Source organism: Festucalex cinctus, chromosome 6 (assembly GCF_051991245.1).
Source record: "Festucalex cinctus isolate MCC-2025b chromosome 6, RoL_Fcin_1.0, whole genome shotgun sequence".
Taxonomy (NCBI): Eukaryota; Metazoa; Chordata; class Actinopteri; order Syngnathiformes; family Syngnathidae; genus Festucalex; species Festucalex cinctus.
The window spans coordinates 16584310-16603862 of record NC_135416.1 but is presented as its reverse complement, the minus strand read 5'-3'; the positions used below and the strand labels follow the sequence as shown (position 1 = coordinate 16603862).

Below are 19553 nucleotides of genomic sequence, written 5' to 3'. Positions count from 1 at the left end.
ATCTGAAGGTGCTTTTCTATTGGCTGCTGATACAAGACATCACTTGTGTGCCACACTTTCAAACGTTCTTATTCTGCTTAAATATCACAATTAAAACAATCTCAAAGGCTCATGTATTAAATTAGCAAAGATGAAAATGAAGATTTTCACTATATAGTATATATTAGTTTTGTAAACATAAAATATAGTTTATTTTGTATTGATTTATTTATTTTGTTAATGAAAATGTTTTCTGAATTACTGTTTTAGTTATTTTGTTAGTTTTTGTTTACTAAAATACAGTACAAACTGTTCTTCAAATGTCATAATTTCATATTTCCACTACAGAGAATGTGTTGTGCACTGGGTGCTGTTGCTGTTATTTGTTACTGTTTATATCTTATTTGGGTTTTTTTGTTTGTTTTTTTTATTAAAGAGACAGTGTGTAGAATGTATGCCATCTAGTGGTGAACTAATAGAATTCAACAACCTAAAGCTTGTGCCAACCTATGTGGTAATATAACTAGTGATCACGTATAAAAAAATAAAAATAAAAAATAAAAAAAATAAAAAATAAAAAATAAAAATAAAAAAAAAATTAAAAGGTTGTTGATGCAATAATAGAACAATGAATGAATGTTGGAAAATCAAAAAACACTACTCAATATCCCTTTCAGCTGATCACCTGCTGTAATATTACTGGCATCATGTCAAAACCTCATAAAGAAAATGGTTGGCAATTTTTTATTTATTTTTTATTTTTTGGGGGGGGGGCTTTCCTGTGTCTGCATACCCCTCAAGTTGTTATAACTACAAATATAATAAAAATACAATGAAATCTGTCATGGACAAAACAATTAAAACCAGTCTTATTAAAATGACATCCATTAGCAATGGGAGTATAAATAAAAAGTTGTCTGAAAAATACTCAAGTAGAAAATAGTAGTATAGTAAAAGTACACTTAAGTACAATAACATTATTTGTATGTTAACATTAAAGAAGTAACAAATCCACTTTGGAAAGAAAAGGCCTTTCAGGATAATTTTACAAGTAAAACTTTATTGGAATGATATTCAGGTTGTAAAATATTACACTCACATTTTTTTTGTCACTGTTGCCATGAGTTCTCTTTGCTCTGTGTGTTTGTGTGTGTGTGCGTGCGCGTCTTATGCTGTATATGTGTGGATAGTGGCGAGGGTTAACATGGTTCACTCCAATCTCTCATTTCCCCAAAAAGGTGTGACAACATACCAGCATTGTGCCGGATTTGAAGAGAAGTGTCACAGCAGAAACATCGATCAGACACAATATTGTTGGACCGTACATAAGTTGAAACTTCGTGTTGTCCACACTGAATTCGACATTGATGGGATACAGAACGTGTGATGCCTTAACAAGTGGGTTACAATACATTTAAAAAAAATAAATTTAAAAAAAAGAAATGATTGATTGCTGATGCGAATTTGACATCAGACTGATTAGTCAATAATTCCTTCTCTCTTTGGAAAAAAAAAAAGCACTGCTCAAATGCTCAAATAAGTGAGCAATTGTTTTAGTGTATCGCTAGATAAGCCTCGGTCATTTCATTTGGATAAACTCCGTTTGATGGATCATCTCATTTCAGGGAGAGATACATAAATGAATACATACAGAAAGAAAATAGTTCATGTTGCATGAAAGTCATAGAAATTAGTAAAAAAAAAAAAAAGTGTACTAAATTTGTGTAGTTTATATTAGTTTGAGCTTAATCAGTTCTTAAATAAATGTCTTTAATCAAAATCTCTTGCACTAAACCTGGTTCCACTTCACTTGAGTCATCATGCAGACATTGAAAGGAATCCTGGGGCCAAGACTGTGAATGAAGTCATCACAGGGCCACACCAGTATGAAAGTCAGTATGTGAACTACACCACCAATCACCCCCTTCATTTCACCTCCGCATTCATTGTCAAATTCATTTAAAAAAAAAAGAAAAAGAACAAATGAAACTGCTGCAGATGAAGTGCCTTATAGCACACAACTTTTTGTGTGAAATTCAACAAAAATATTGACAAGCTAAGGGTGATCAGAGCTTGTTGTCATACGGGTTAAAGTTGTCACATTACAATTATCTTCTTCACCAGAGGGTGCAAGTAAAAATTAGGCTGAGAGCCATGATTTACATGCCAGCAGTTCCAAAGGACTTGTAAAATCACTTATGTTCAACACATTTTTCAAGCTCAATTATGAAAATGTACTTTCAAGTAAAAAACAATAATTTCGTCCTCGTTTTATGACCAAATACAATGTGACATCTGACCCCATAGAGTGAGACAACTTACCAGATGGTGGAGGTACGTGTCACGTTCAGACTCTATCATTGATTGATAATGCTGCACTGACACAAAATATGAAAATGACATGAATACAAAATATATACCTGGTAATTTCATATGGTACACATTTTGTTTTGTATATATGATGTACTGATTCCAAAAAGATGTAAAAAGTATGACATCAAGCTCCGGTTTCCCTAAATGGTGCATCAAAATGTACAGGAGCTATAAAATCACACTAAAAGGCTTTGATGGTTGTTTTGTTTTAAAATGGTTAAATTTTGTTGTCAAAACATTTGCCGTCATACTGAAAGGAGTTACTGACCACGTGTACAGTGCACTAAGAACCATGTTAGCCTCTCCAACGGTGAGCTGCCGTTGCTCTCCCTTTTCCTGGCCACTTCAATGATTGTTCAATTTAAAAAAAAAAAAAAAAACATCATCATTATTCCATGGAATAAAACATTTTTAAAAAAAAGTGATGGCTCAAACTGAGTTGTAGGATATTTAAAATAAATAAATAAATAAATAAACACATACACACAGAAATAAGACCAGCATCAATGACATATCAAAATGCTCTGATAATACAGAAGCAGTTTGCCTCCGATGGTCCCTTTCAGGGTAAAAACATGCAGAGCAGGTGCGATCTGAACGCAGGTGACACAACTTTTGTCCACAAAAACCAAATGGAAGGGCAAACGTGTGGAAGACACGAATCAAATATCCAAAAATTCCCTTTTGTTCCTTTTGAATTCTGACAAGAACTTGGCATTTCCCATTCCCATGTTGGCTATGTTAATTAAATGTTCCCCACCAAGTGATATGTTCAAACCTGAGATACCATTATGTATGTTCCTTCACCAAACTGAGCTTGTCCGCGTCTTTGTGTTAGTTAGCGTGACATGATTTCACCGAGACACATTTAAACATTTAAAATGGGTGTTGTGAATTTTCCAAGTCGGTAATGAGACTAAATACTGACACACACAATTTATCAAAAAAAAAAAAAGAAAGCCTTTCAAGTCGAATGTGTATCATGTGTGACATGTCTTATTTGAGCAAACCAGCCAATTTGTGAATTTCGAATTCAGTGCAGTCTTGAGCTGGTCCGGTTGCAGCAGTCCTCACGCATGAGCAACAGATGAACTCGTTGATTCTAACAAATGCATCTGCCTCTCTTGGGCTGCAAACGTGAAGGATGAAACCATACCAGCAGGGAGGAAACTGTAGAAGAGATTCTAAACACCCTTTGAATCTGAAGCACACCTTCATTATAAAGGGATCCATAAATGAGACAGAAAGAAAAGAGAACAGAAAAAGGCAACACTGCTGGTTATCAGTCTGCTCGCTCGATCCCTTTGCTCTCTTTTTGCAGCTGGTGCTTGTGATTGTGACGGGAGACGGCTCGCTCCCCACTTGACCAGCCTAGCTCCGACTCCCCCGGCTTCCTAATCGACGCTCTCCCTCATTCACTTCCTCTAGAACTCAGCAAACTCCTTGCCACATTTCTCATTGAAGGAAATGCGGATCTCCTCCTCCTCGTAGTCGTCAAAGTTGCTGGTGTCGCCCGGCCCCTTGAACTTGGGGACGAATGGAGCTTCCACCTGTTGGTGGACCAAAAAAAAAAAATTACAACTTGCTTGCATCCGCACTCAGAAAGATGCAAAACAGGGAAAACGTACATACTTTTTTCTGGTAAATGGCGATCCAATCAGTAGTTGAAAACCACTTGTGTCCCTTAATGTCATTGACCCCGTTCTTCAGGTTCCCGTAGCGTTTAGTGAGATCAACCTGAGAATCAGACCAATACATTCATCCGTTAGGAAAAAAACCAAAACAAAACACACAAGTGCATGAGCTGCAATGTTTTTCAACCTGTAGCAGATTCCTCAGGAGATCCTTCAGGTCAGAGCTGAAGTGAGACGGGAAACGCACCTAAGGCAGATAACAAAGTGCTTGCTGTTCTCAAGCCATCACAATTTGTCTTTCTAAAGTTGACCAAGATTGATCTTCACCCTCTAAAGTTCTGTGCCTCACTTGCACACAGCAAAAATATGAATTAAAAATAATAAATAAAACGAATAAAATAAATATGTTTATATATTTATTTAAAAAATAATAATGACACAATGATGGGATAAAAAGCACTTATTGTCATATTGGCCAAAACAGTCATGACTTGATTATGTTGGGTGACCTGTAATACTACTTTTGAACACTAGATGGCAGCATGCTTATTCAGTTTGAGACGGTGTAAATTTGAAAGAAGAGCGAAACTGAAAGTTGTTTTCCCTCAGTTTTTGCTGGTGATACGTTCCGAGACCCTCGTAATGTGCAAACTGAAGTAAAGGTTGGACTTCATAATAAAAATAATAATAATAATGCTAATTTATATCCATTAAACCATTAGCCACTCCCACCCACCACCCCACCGAAACACATTGTTGTATACCTGCAGAGGTTTTGTTTTTGTTTTTTAATAGCTCAAATAGCAATTTCTACGACACAGTTATCAGCTGACAGTGATGAATATATGTCAGTTGGACAGTGACTCATACCTTCCCCGATACAATCTTCTCATAGATCTGAATAGGCTGGTCAGCAAAGAAAGGTGGGTACCCGGCAGCCATCTCATAGACCAGTACGCCCAGCGCCCACCAGTCCACTGCCTTGTTATATCCCTAATTGGGATGACAACATGGTCATGAGGCATCTCATAAACAAGCTAAGTATCAACATTTTCAACTTGAATTTATTAAAAACACCAAAATCAGTCACTCAAGCAATTGTATATTGTTTGTGTATTGCAGTTACTTTGAGAAAATGTATTGGAAAATGTGATGAGGCAAATAGTTGTATTTTTTATTTTTTTATTTTTTCCAAAAATATTGGTGTGATCTGGCCGTTTATCCCATTAGAAGAGAGCCACCCCTGCATTAAATCAGCAGCCGACTCCCACCTTTATATTCAGTACCAATATGTAGTGTAGTGGCCATTTTTAAAGCAGTTACTTAATGATGCAGCTGTTTTGAAAGAGCTGTGTGAATAAAGATGACTTTATTTGAATTAAAGTGACAATTCGGAAATTGACACTAGCAAAAGGCACAAGAAAACTTTTTGTTTCTAAAAATGAATGATAAATTATTCGCCATACTGTGATGTTACCATTTGAAATGTAAATAGATAAACTGTATCTTTTCATATCTAGAAAAGCTGTACAGAATGTACAATTAATTAATTTGTAGTACAGGTAGTGTCCATCAACAGTACAAAAAGCTGCAGGCCGCGGAAATATGGATGGATGGTGAGCTGCAAGTGGCCCCCAGGCCAAAGTTTGGACACCACTGACTTAAATTCACAGCCTCAGCATATTGTTTCATGCCATGCTGAAAAACACGACTTGATTAACATCATTACATATTTCTTATTCTTCTAAATAATAATAGCTTGACCACCATTTGAGTGACAAGGACACATTGGTTTTTATGTCACCAACCATCCATCCATTTTCTTGACCGCTTATTCCTCACAAGGGTCGCGGGTGTGCTGTCACAATTAATCTATTTGAACGGTTTATGACATTGATTACATTGTTTTTTATGTCACAATGAATCTATTTGAACGGTTTAGGACATTGATTAAAAAAAAAAGTGTAATATAGCCAGAAGTTCCAATATTAGTTGATATAAAAGATGTAAAAAGAGGAAAACAAAGGTTTACCTTGCTAAGGATGATTTCAGGGGCCAGATATTCTGGGGTGCCACACAGTGTCCAGGTCCTGCCCTTTACACGTTTGGCAAAGCCAAAATCTGTCACCTGTGAGGAAAAAAAGACCAATGACCCAATTCAGTTTGAGTATCTATCTATCTATCTTTGGATTATCCTCACTGGCATTTAAGTAGCTTATTATTTAGCTGTGATTTATAATGTAGGACTTGTCTTTCATGGATAACTTGTGAAGTTTATATAAAACCTTTAGGCTCAATACTGTGACCTCTTGCAGAGTACAGGTTGAATAACATAGACATCCTGATTGCAGACCAGACAATCAAACAAATTCACACAAAAAGGCAAAAATGGAAGACAAAAAAAAACATACAATTCCTTCAGATTTAACTTTTATTTATTTATTTATTTTTTAATGTATTTATTGATTAATATTGATTTTATTGACATGTTTTGTCCCAACTCAGAAATAAGTGATATACTGTCTGTAACACGTCATCATAGTACCGGGGTAAATGTACCTGTATGTAGCCCTGTTGATCTATGAGAAGATTTTCCGGCTTCAGATCTCTGTAGATCAAGTCCAAAGCATGCAGGTACTCGAAGGTCAGAACTATTTGAGCAGCGTAGAACCGAGCATGAGGCTCACTGCAAACACAGGAGCACAAATGTGCAGATTAACAATTTTCCATAGGCAAAGCCCCTCCCCCCAAAATGCTAACTAACCTAAATCTGCCAATTCTCCGTAGATGAGAGAACATCTCTCCACCTGGCACATACTCCATCACCATGTAGAGGTTAGTGTTGTCCTGTAGAGAGGAGGGAGAGTGAAACACGACCTGCTAATACAAATAAATCCAGAACTACTTTCTATATCATCAAAATAAAAAAAAAGGCCAAAATTGTGCATAACGAATAACAATATCATGGTTTGAAATGTATTTGCAATCTACAAACAGGCTCATTCTATATGCCACTTATTTGTGTGAAATGTCAGGGAGACATAAAAACCAGACACTGGGGCAACCTGCTGTTAATAGGTTTATCTGAAGCATCAAAGTATTCAGTCCTGGGGCATTTAAGGTTCATCCAAACAGCTTAAATGGATAAAGCCTTAAGTGGAGAATGGCCAGCTGGGGAACAGGTACAGCGTCAAACAGGCCTGCTGTCGAGGTGTTCCCACATGACAACAATACACGACTGTGTCAATAAACGCAGACAATCAGAATCGCCTTACCTTGAACGAGTACTCTAACCGTACAAGAAAAGGGAAGTTGACGGCCTGGAGAATTCGCTTTTCATTCAGAGTGTGTTCTATCTGCTTGAGCTTCACCACCTGAAATTGGGAGAAAGTGCAAAGTTAAATAGCCTACTTGTGAAACGAGTGTTCCCCCCAATTATTTAACAATGAATAAGAGTACATCTGCTTTGCAGTTATGAATTTGGGGCTCCGGCCTTTCTGTGTGGAATTTTAAAGGTTTTAAGCTTGTGTGGAGCAAGCTGCCTTCTTCCCTGTTTGTTTCTTTGTTTGTTTGTAGTGATCAAACTGAGACACCACAGTTACAAACTTGTGTTGAATCGCTGGTTAGTACAAATATAATAATGATAATAATAATAATGATAATAATAATAATAATAATAATAATAATAATAATAATAATAATAATAATAATAATAATAATAATAACTAGACTAAGCAATTTCTGGAGAAATTGCGTGGGAATGCTAATAGCTGAATGCTAATGAAGGAAACAAAGAAACTGTGAAAATTACAAAGTAATTACCTATTAATTACCTATTAATTACTAGTAATAATAGTAATAGTAGTAGTAGTAGTAGTCGTAAGAACAGTAGTAGTATTACTAGTAATTATTAAGTAGTAACTTGTAGTTAAATAATTGTGACATTTTATGTAATTGTAGTGAACAACAACAAATATAAAACCAAACAAACAAAAGAATATTTTTTGAGTACAATACTGTATGTGTTCATGCAATCTACTACAAAGTTGAGCCAAACTGAAATTAAACTAATTAGATCGATATTTTAGTGCCAGTATTGATCCGGTATCGATACTGTCGAGGTCAATAATATCGATGACCTAACTTAAGTCATGGCTTATGGTGTGTCATATTTAAAAGTGACATCCGATGCTGAACACTGAATGGACACTGGCAAAAAGAATTGTCTGCATCATGGCCTTGGCTGATTGCTCATACTCTGCTGCCACCTGCTATATATTTGCGTATTTGCAAACCAATGGCCCATCTGAACATTCTGCAAACCTTACAGTATTATTGGTCATAGATTGCCCAATATTACTGTAAATATTCAATTAGATTTTATAATGAAACCTCGTGCCCGCAAGAAAAAAACATGCAAAAAAGTAACGATAGAGAAGTAATCATTTCGTTATTAAAGACTGAAATAATACAGAATAAAATACGAAACAAATATGAAACAAACATTTTATCGTCATAATCCTTGTACCTCCAAGATCATCACTGTTCAGAAGACCCCAAAAACCGCATATTTGCTCAATTATTTACATTCCATCGTCAAAGAAAGAAAGCCATTTTCAAATGCTCAAGGTAAATAATTTGTAATAAATAACACACATGTATGTGGACTGACTAATAGGATAGCTTTTTGAAAAAATATTAAATTGACCAAATTGTGACATACAATATGAGGTTAAGTTTTGCTTTAAAGTTTGTGTACATACATTAGGGGTATGTAAATTTATGAGTGAGAAAAAGGCTTAATGCCCATAAAATCCAAAATACGGTGGCAATTGTTTTGATCATTTCAGAGGATGAAATTGACATAAGTAGATGTGTGCATGTGCATACATTTGGTGATGATTCATAGCATAAGTGACGTTTAACTTTTGTACATTTTCAGTTGTGCTGATAAGTTTACATACCCCAAGGTTATGTAGTTTGAAACACAACTGTATCAGTCCAACGGCAGCGATGGTTTGGCTCATGGTGGTCCAATAGTGTGTAGGGCGATAATGTAGAACCCTTGGGACCCACATTGCTTAATTACATTGCAATGTTTTCTGTGCGCTTCCAAACACAACATCACCTGTTTGTAAACTGGCATTGTGGCACAGCGTGTACCTTGACCTCCGGCCCCGACTGACCTTCTGCTTGTTGAGGATCTTCATGGCGTAGTGCTGTCCCGTTTCTCTGTGCCTCACCAGCATAACACGACCAAATGAGCCCGTGCCCAGAGTTTTCAACCTCTCAAACTGCTCCAGGCATGCAGTGTTCTGAAAGAACACAAACACAAAGCCGTCAGTTTGGTTCGTTTTTCGATGAAGAAGGTTTGTCAGGGAACTTCCATTTTCTCATCTACAAGTATATGATGGGGTCGACACTTTTAGCAGACAGCAACAACTTTTACAAAATATGGATTACTGAACATTTTATTAAACTATGTCTCATACCACAATTTGTAATCATTTAGCAGCATTAATGTAGCATGGCACAATGTATAACTATTTTTATTTTAGTCAACCATTTCAATGTACAAGAATTATCAGAGCAGACTATACAGTATTTTTCGGACTATAAGTCGCTGAGGGCATTGAAGTCGCACCAGTGAAAAAAATGCATCATGAACAAGAAAAAATATATATGTAAGTCATACTAGAGTATAATTAGTAATTTTGTTTGTACAAAAACCAAGAACAGTAGCGATTGGTCTTCCTCCCATAATCCCCGTTCCCTAACCATGTTGTTGACGGCAGAAAACAAGTTCTAAACTTCTACTTCCAATTATAGAAAAAGATTTTCTTTTTAGTTTAAAATGAATTGGTAGTAACTCAAATTAAGATAAGTATTGGCCGTAAAAAATGAACAGCAGAGCAGAATTTTTGGAATTTAATCATCAAATCATTGAATATTCAGTATTGAATCATTGAATATTGTCACACACGTTCAATTTCAGAAGGTGGCAGTAATACACCAAACCTTTTTAGCACCTGCCAAAAGAAAGTACAATAAGAAATAGAAGAAAATGAATAAGAATAAGGTAAAATGGAAGAAGAAGAAGAAGAAGTGGTAGTAGTCATGGCTACTAAAGTGTGACATAGGTCGGTAGTTTGCTACCACCTCTCACGGCAACACATAAAATAACCATTTCACCAGCTAGCTTGCTAGTTTAGCCTGTGGCAACCGCCACAACAAGGATTTACTATTTGCAGCGCCAAAATGTGCAATATCTGACAAGTAGGGATTAGTAAATACTGAGACGAGTTTTTTTTTTTTTTTTTTGTAGCTACGAAGACGACGACAACATTTTTCATCTGTTGCTGTGATTGGTTAAAACAAAAATTTGGTAAGCAGGCACATCACCCAATCAGTTTGAAGTATTGTATTGAACGTCCCACCATTCCCGAGCAATGCACATTGGAGCAATCCCAGAGTGATTTTGTGGAGGACTCATACAAGTGTTTCACAATGTCAGTCTGGCTTTTAAGATGTTTTGTTTTTTTGCGGTGGGGATTTTATGTACTAGTGGTATTAGTAATGGTGATTATTCAAAGTTAGGTATTCGCACTGTTATCAGTCTGAAAGAACATCCTGACGATTATTCTTTGGCCACAATTGTGATGCAGAATTATAATTAAGGTAATGTAACATGTTTTAAAAGCAAAAAACAAAGTTTTAAGCATATGCCACTGATAGGGATGTAACGATAATGGCAATATTGTGACATTACAATATTAAAACTGCCACAATATATCGTCGTCGTCATTTCACGATATTAAAAGCATCACATCTGTTAAAAGAGTCAGGTTGATTTCCATTTGTGCAGTTCTAGCACCCTCTGGTGGCTAGTTATTTAGTGCAATTTAATTTTCACGAGGCATGTTTTGGCCCTTATATGTCTATAAACCGAGTCAATATGTGGAGGAACTCAATGTCTGCTTGCATTAGCAAGTAAGTGCCTCGATGTTAAGTGTTATTGTAATGTTGTAATGTACAAAAGCACAATTTTGCCTTTTTTAGTATGAGCTTTTTTTTTCTTACAATGTTGTGACCTTTTTTTGTTTCACCAACCTCCCCGCAATATTGTGATAATTATCGTATCGTGACCTTCATATCGTGACAATATGATGATGTTTGGATATCGTTACATCCCGAGCCTTTGAGCTACTTGATAAGACAACATGAGACACATATTGACCCGCTGAAATGGAAAATACATGAACAAACAAATAAATTTCATCTTGCATCCGGGACCACTTCTAGATGTGCTGTATAGCGATTTTCTCTCACCTGTTCAGGGCTCTCCCACTTCTTCAGGAAGTCCTCTTTGGCTTTAGCAAGGAACTCCTTGACTGTAAAAGACAACAATGCTTTATTTATTTTACAGTATTTATTCTATTAAGTAAAAAAAAAAAAAAAAAAGTAAACATACTAAATAAGCATACTACTGTAATAATAACGTCATAGCACGCATAATACTGCAACATATTAATATTACATTCAAAATGTTAGTGCTCGTTCTCATCTTCTCCATTCCCTCATACTGATTGCCGAGTAGTATAGTTTGATGGCACTGGGCTTTACATTATCTCTGTGCTCTTGAGCAACGCAATAAACCATCAAATCAAATATCTGCTCAAAGTACCATAGTGAACAGAACAAATTTTCATGTCACAAATCAGCCGTGTGCTATTTCCATTAAAAAAACATATTTAGACCTAAAATTTATTTCATGCAATTGAGGAGGGTGAGCTTAGCCAAGTAAACACCTAACAATGCAATAGCAATCAATCAGTCAGACTAAGGTTTATTTGCATTTCCCAAACAAGTTTCTCAACATACTCCAATAAACATCAACACACATTGATTTAATTTGTGTTTTGGTGCACTTCGAGATGTCAATATTCTGGGATCTTGTAGTTGGAAATGTACAGCAGTAAATTGTGTTGGGCTTTAACCACTGAGACATGCACTGTATGCGCATAGTCACCAGGTGCAAGATTATATACACTTGCAAAATCAAATAAGTGACAAAAATGGGGAATATTAACATGTTGGTGTTTACAATGAGAGTGGAATTTATTTTAATGAGAAATATATAATTAGAACATGGCTGTTAAATTTATTTGTGTCGCACGCATTGTAGTTATGGTTTCCTTTAGGGCCATTCCATCCATTTATTTTATCTCCAACTTCTGCTTACTAGTGTTGAGAGGGTACATTCTGGTCACCAGCCAATCGCAGGGCACTTGTAGACAAAGAACCCCTGGATAATTTAGAGTTTTCAGGTAACCTGGAGGCATGTTTTTGGAATGTGAAGGACGTCGGAGTACCCGGAGAAAAGTGGAGGCCTTAAGCCAGGCATGTAGTGTTGTGTTGGTGAGTGTACGACACAATTAGGATGGAAACTGAAAAAACAAAAAAACAAAAAAACTTCGAGCACAATCACAAAAAAAGCATAGTCTCCAAGAAAGCTGAAGAATACAAAAAAATAAATTTATTCAAGCACACGTAGGCTAGCAAGCGGACCATGCATGTTTGTCACAGAGTTTAAAAAAAAAAAAAAAGTGACAAACTCTACAATGCACCTTTAAAAGAGGAAGTTAACCCCCCCTCCAAAAAAAAGAAAAAATAAATAAATAAATCTTTACAATTATATGTTCTGTGCAGTCTCAGTAGTATAACACAGTATTCTGATTAAAGTTGCATTTGTAGAATATGAATCAAACAGCAAAATACACTTTTTTTTTTTTTTTTTATCCATCTAAGGGGGCAGCCATTTTGCCACTTGCTGTCGACTGAAAATGACATCACCGTTGCTCAGGGATTAGGCAATGAACAGCTATGCCTCACCTGTTTTCTAAAGCTGAACTGTGATTGGTCGCTACCTGAGCCCAAAATAACTGTGATGTCATTTTACGCAAGAGGTAATATGGCCGCTCCCTGAGATGGATTAAAAACAAAACAGGTGGATTTTGCTGCTGAAAGTGTACGAGTAACATTTTGAGGATAGGGAAACGGCGCATACATTTTAAAGTTTGATAAATACCTGGTGTTCCCATTTTTGTGTGTAATCGTAACTTTGACAAAGATAAATTGGCTTGTTAATTTTAATACTCTGCAACATGTTTGGGACTGATGTGACAGGTCGTCACTCGCACCCATTAGTTACTGTTGAGTGAGACTTCCCCTTTAAATATTGCTCAATTTATTATTTAAAAAAAAAAAAAAAAAAGGGGGGGGGGGGTTGATGACTAAATGCTTTCAATAACTGTTATTCAAAGTGATGACAAGTTACACAAAATCGGCACATGATTTGCTTTCACGGGCCACGCACCTTGAGTTAGACACCTGTGATTTCGAAAGATGTTTTACTACTGTGGTTGGCACTTGAACTGCTGTGCACCACACTGGTAGTTTCATTACCTAATTTGCAATAGGTGCAAAACTTGAATATAAGGACTGTTATAATGCAATGCACAACATTGCGAACACAAACCACGTCATCAACATACTACTACACAACTTACATAATGTACAGCTCAGATTGCACATCTGGCTATACATATTAGCAAAGTTTGATGTGGCTCTTAGATCAATCTTAAGGCCTCTAAACGCTGATGGGAAGGCTGTCGCCGGTCAGGTGATGCTCAGGTGTGAAGCGTGCCGCGTTGCTCTACTCACCGCTTTCCATCTCGCTGCCCTTCCTGGCCGTGGGCGCGTTGCCCATGATGACAACCTGTCAACGGGCGATCAGTCGCTCTCGCGCTCCGCCAAGCAGGTCGATTAGGACAAGACAGTATTTCCTCAATCCAAACAAGGTGTTGATCTTGAGCAGGCTGCTGATGCTCGCCGATACTGAGCCACAATCCCGGGGCGCGGAGGAGCCAGTCTTCTCCTCTAGCTCCTTGCGAGGAGGCCCCCTTGAATTCCCACCGTCACCCCAGTCTCCCCCCACCAAAAAGAAGAAAAAAAAAAGCAACGTGATGCGGTGTAGTCAGTCGAAAAACTTCGTGCTCGCAACCTGAGGTTTTTTAAAATCTACTATCCACCTACAGCGACGGGAATTCGCCCAAATCAACATTGCCCCCCTGTAGCCCCGGAGATGAGCTGGATGACGGAACTCCAGCCCAGTTAACGTCCCGCCCACTCAACCGAATCCGACTTGATTGACTGCTGGATCTCGCGGCTCCCCATTGGTCAACACACTTGCGCGTCGTCGGACTCTGCGCTGTGATTGGTCTTCAGCCATCCATCAGCAGTGTGCCACCGCCCAACTAAACTGAGGTGGGGTGGTGGGTGGGATGCGGGTAACGTCACCGATATTTTCCTCCGTCGCTGACCTGGTGTGCAGAACGGTGGACCGTGACAATGTCTGGGAGTGTGATGGCTTGCGTTTGACTGTTGATGATACTGCAACTCTCCAATCCCTCCAAAACAGGCACGAGCTCCACATCCAGTAGCCCCCTCCCACCACCACTACCACCACCGCCGCTAAGCGACTCACACACGTTTCGCCGAGTGACGTCAACACGAGCTATTTTTAGAAATGTTGGTCAGAATGGAACTCACGCGCGGCGCGGTCTGGCCAGCTTGGCAGGACGCAGCATGACAGACGGACGCGGGAGTGAGATAGAACTCGAGAGCACAGTTTCTGCAGCAACCACCACCAAAATGGAAGCGTCTCATCGGCTACTGTAACTGTGTTCGTCTCATAGGCGAAGGTGAAAAAAATTCAGTGGCTATTTTTTAAAGGAAAATCTTTTTGATATTTGGAATTTATGTTCTCATTTTCCAAAATAAAAAAAAGAAAATGCTCATTTTACTCAAAGAAACACAAACTGAATCAGCTGAATCATAAAGTCAGATAAATTGATATTTTTCAGTAGAGGGGGAATATGTGGTCAAATCGTCAAAGTGCACATATTGTACTTTTTAAACAAATGAAATTATAATGTTAAGTATGAAGTCAAAATCACATTTTGATTGTGGGTGACATCGTAGTTTCCCTCAGAGGGCTGTTATGACTGCAAAACTCAGAGGTCACGTTGACGTCACTAACCTTATTAAAAACCGAGGCAGCAAAGGGCCACCACTTAAGTTGCATTGTATTCAAATTGAATTACACGTTAGTGCCAGTCATTTGTGCTATTCATCTACGATTCTACGTGAAGACACGGATACTGACCATCTTAATCATTTCTCACAATAATTGTCAACAATGATTTAACAAGGTAGGAAACTCAAACGTGTCGGTCTAAAATACAATTTCTATAAATCTATGCAAAGCATTCGCATGATAAAAATGATCCCGTCTTCAAGAAATCACAATGAGATATTTTTAGAAACGGGCTGGGGGCACCATGTTGGTGACCCCTGGCTCATGACTCTGCTCCTCTATTTTATCATTATTATTATTATTATTATTATTATTATTATTATTATTATTGTATATTCAGTCACATGTAAAACTAGCTATTTCTCTATTTGTATTCAATGTAATTACTACATTTTTTTTTTAAATCCCAAAAAGCAGGTCAAGCCCTGCAATTCATCTCTTCCTACTAGATGGGGCCGCATGGGGGCTTTTCCCCTCAATGTAATCTACTGCTCCCAATAAATACAAATACCACAACATTAAATTACTAGTAGAAACATGACCAACCAAACATGCTATTAGACCATTATTTACACATTATATTGTTTGTTTTTGTGTTGCTTAGTCTGTCGTATCCATCAGGAACATGTACTTCAGGGCTTTGCGATGATTTATACATTTGAGTTAGAGCACGTTTGACGTGTTAGCTGCTTGGCAAAATGTATTTCTTTCGGCTGATTTCGACTCTTTTCACACATAAGAACATGTTTTGTTTTGTTTGTTTGGTTTTTTTTTTTGGGGGGGGGGGGTGTAATCATAGTTTTAGTTATTAGTGGACGCCCATATGGCTGTAATGTGTTGTAAACTTATAAGCTTGCTGAAGAGAGAGAGAGAGAGAGAGAGAGAGAGAGAGAGAGAGAGAGAGAGAGAGAGAGAGAGAGAGAGAGAGAGAGAGAGAGAGAAAGTGAGAGAGACGTTTGCTTAAAAAATGTGTATGATCCACTCTGCACAAAATAACGGCCATAAGGTATTCAGGCCGACCAAGTGGAAAAAGGCAGAACACTCCAAGTTAGTAGTCACTCAGGGCCTGGCTACGTCTACCAAAAGCACTTTAATTGCTGTTTGTGAAACGAACTTGCAGGCCGAAATAAACAGCGCCCCCCGGTGGCCAAGCGGGAAAAAACCCACCGTGTCAGTCCGTACTTGCCTGTATGGGCTCTTTGCACAGCTCGACTACTTCCTGAACTGAATACCATGTTTTTGTTTCCTGTCTTTCATGAGTGGACAAACTGATTAATCCAGGTGTGTCTGGCCAATGTTGTTGTAGTTACTGAGATCAGGCACACCTGGACTAATCAGCTTGTCCACTCGTGAAAGACAGGAAATGAAGGACTAGTGTTGAGTTCAGGAAGTAGTGGATTTGTGCAAAGAGCCCATTAGAAATCATGGAAAATAGTGAGAGTGTAACTAGTCACCATTCCTTTCAATTAAAAAATTATACTGCAAATGCAAAATGGAGTGATATTGAAAAGGTATAGTAAAGGTTGATGTACTCAGAAATTCTATTTTACAAGGAGTTTACGTACAATTTCGGATGTGAAAAAAAAACTAGGTTTTTTTTTTCCAAGTAAATATCAATCCCCATTTTTTTCAGTGTACATGCGTGAAAGAGAGTTTCCCTCTCCCTGATTCCAAGGCCCCCCACACCCCGCCTCTCTCACACTCTCTCTTTTGCTGCTGTTGCCTAGCAACCTTAGGCTAGAGTGAAAATGGTGTGACGAGTGATGCTGCATTTTATGAATGAAATATAGGAAAGCAAGGAGGTAGGGGAGGTGAATGAGCTGACTCATTGTCACAGCGCTTCTTTCTGGCCGCCCTCGTTAATAATCCGGAGACCAGCTGTTTACAGCAGACTTATGAGTTCTGTCAGCAAACTTACAGTATGTTTAGTTTTAAAATAATCTGATGTGATGCATATTTTACCACTGATCAAACTCACTTTCTATTTCTAATGCATTAATTAATTAGAAATGTGAAAAAGAGACGCTGAGATTCATAACCATTTTCAATTAGCATGTTGTAAATACATGATGAGAATAGTGAAAAGGTATTTTCATTGGATGTGCTGGACTTTGACTATTGCTAGCATTCAAAATATTCATGTCTCTTTATCAGGAACTCCATTCCTAAGCAAGTATGATTGTATTCTGGGGTTTGACACTCGGCAGGTGTAGGCCAGTATTCGATCCAGGTGTTCTCTTCAAGCATATAGCTGAACCTGAAGAGAAGCAGGTGAAAACAATGTCATGTTTCAAGTATACCTTACAAAGCCGTGATGCAAAATAAAAATAAAAATAAAAATAAAAATAAAAATAAAAATAAAAATAAAAATAAAAATAAAAATAAAAATAAAAATAAAAATAAAAATAAAAATAAAAATAAAAATAAAAATAAAAAATCAACTTGGGTCTTGCACAGAGAGTACAAATCCAGAGACTCACGTTTGTGTCTGGTCATCTCCTTCAGTGTGAATATCTTTCGACGCGCCCATGATTAAATAAGATGTGCCTTTGTCCATTCCTAAAGCATTCCTGCAGTGAGGGTAACTGAGGAATGCGCGCAGTTTACCTTGGGCACCTGTATCTATATTTCCTATAATGGCAACATGGGAGAAGAAAGAAAATATGTTTATAAGAGCATCAATATTATTTGAAAAATATCGTCGGTGCCAGGCCAAAACCTCCTATGTCCAAATTTAATTTTGTTCTACAAATCTTTGTAATTGGCCAGTTCCCATGTGGGTCTGTTATTTATTTATTTATTTTTTTACAATTTATTGACCTGTTTACAGTATTGAAATTGGTTTGCTTTCGATGATAATGCAACATTAGTGGCTCGAAAAAACATACAGTTTTGTTTTTGTTTCCTGCAAAGTGATGGTTTTGAAGATGCAAGGATTTTGCCTGACACCAGTGATATGCAAGACAGAAAATATATTTCCAAGGTCATTGGAAATCAAATCTCACCTTCTCTAATGACTTGGGTCACCCGTGCTGTATAGATGTCAGTTGGCAGACCAGTTTCAATTTGTTCCATTTGTATGCGGTACACTGAAGACAGAGTTACACGTTATCCTTTTACTCACTCGTTCTCTCCATCTCGTCTATGGCCAAAGTCCAAAATTTATCGGTCACACTCAAAGTGGCAAAATCTAGTCACAATTTTTCAAAAGTTACATGTCCTTAGATTGCTTTTAGCATGATAACCCATCCTAAATGGTAGCTTTGTCACCTTTATCAGCACATAGAACCGCCTTCTCCACCCAACCATTCAAGAAATTCGACTATTGGTGCTGGTGCATATTCCATTTAAATCTCATTCTAATTTTTTCCAACACCTACAGGCGGGAAACGACATTTTGTGAGCTACATGTGATATAGATTTTTAAATAATTTCTAGTATGTTTCTTATTAAGCTTATTATAAAACGTAGTTGAGGTCCTCTGTGTGACAAGAGCGTCTCGCTGGGCTTGTCATCATCAGCATCAATCAAACAGTTGTACAACATATTTCGTATGATGATGTCATTGATGATTTCGCATCAAAGAAGGCTAGAAAAATTAAGTATTATTTATTGTATTTTATTGATTTATTTTTTTCTTTGTTCTAGTTGTTTTTGAATTACGCAAGGGCCTTATAATGTTATGAAGAGAAATTGTGGTTAGTCATAAAAACTGTACAAATCATTTGTGCTTTTGCATATTTAGAAAAAATGCTACAGTATATAAACAAATTTATTTGTAATATGGCAGTAAGGTTATTATAGTTTTGGAAGTTTTAATTTTAGTTTTAATTTTGTTTTGAGTTTTGTTTTTTAAATGTTGTTAGTTTTAATTAGTTTTCAGGGGAGTTCTGTTAGTTTTTATTAGTTTTAGTTTTTGAAATAAATGGTTATTTTTAGTTTAGTTAGTTTCAGTATTAGTTTTAGTTTTTTTATGTGTATTACTTGTTACACAATATTTAAAAAACACCATGGGAGCGACGTCATCTGAAGGTGCTTTTCTATTGGCTGCTGCTAGATGACGTCACTTCTGTGTGACATACTTTCAATCGTCATTATTCCGGTTTTTATCAAAATAATCTACTAAAAATCACATTTGAAATCATCCCCAAAGGCTCATGCATTAAATTAATTACCAAAAACTAAAACGAAGGAGTTATAGTTAGTTTTGGAAACATAAAATGTAGTTTTCGTTTTTTAAAAAGCATTGTCGTTTTTTTATTTTGTTTACAAAATTTTGGGAATTTTAGTTGTAGTTATTTTGTTAGTTTTTGTTAACTAAAATAACGTTTAATGGCACCTGTGTTTTTCGACACCCTCCTTTATTACTTTGACCATCATTTTTTTTTTTTTGTGTATGTGTGCATGCG

The 19553-nt window shown here is 37.1% G+C and overlaps 1 protein-coding gene and 1 pseudogene across 2 annotated transcripts in view; both read right to left on the bottom strand.

The window, feature by feature from the left end:
* Positions 1–1018: 1018 nt before the first annotated feature.
* On the bottom strand, positions 1019–14420 carry LOC144020849 (cAMP-dependent protein kinase catalytic subunit alpha). Its single transcript, XM_077524706.1, has 11 exons — positions 13710–14420; positions 11316–11377; positions 9173–9301; positions 7262–7360; positions 6751–6833; positions 6546–6672; positions 6019–6114; positions 4857–4979; positions 4174–4233; positions 3985–4089; positions 1019–3902 (listed from the first exon to the last, which is right to left on the bottom strand). Exons 1-11 carry the CDS (start codon positions 13753–13755, stop codon positions 3777–3779), a joined length of 1056 nt encoding a protein of 351 aa, XP_077380832.1. The 5' UTR covers positions 13756–14420; the 3' UTR covers positions 1019–3776.
* A 2761-nt stretch (positions 14421–17181) lies between these two features.
* The window catches only part of LOC144020341 (uncharacterized), a 62456-nt pseudogene continuing 60084 nt past the window's right edge, over positions 17182–19553 (bottom strand). The window contains exons 86-88 of the transcript XR_013283855.1: positions 18150–18233; positions 17625–17775; positions 17182–17401 (exon numbers count right to left, since the gene is read on the bottom strand). The product of XR_013283855.1 is annotated as an uncharacterized LOC144020341 (transcript). The remainder of the gene's footprint in view (positions 17402–17624; positions 17776–18149; positions 18234–19553) is intronic.

What these genes read in the sequence shown, in the direction of transcription:
- LOC144020849 (XM_077524706.1), bottom strand. Translation starts at nt 13,755, where the DNA reads ATGGGCAACGCGCCCACGGCCAGGAAGGGCAGCGAGATGGAAAGCG. An exon ending in GGTTAGAGTACTCGTTCAAG is followed by an intron (nt 6,834 to 7,261) that starts GTAAGGCGATTC and finishes TCCTCTCTACAG; the next exon opens with GACAACACTAACCTCTACAT. An exon ending in TCGCCATTTACCAGAAAAAA is followed by an intron (nt 3,903 to 3,984) that starts GTATGTACGTTT and finishes GTCCACCAACAG; the next exon opens with GTGGAAGCTCCATTCGTCCC.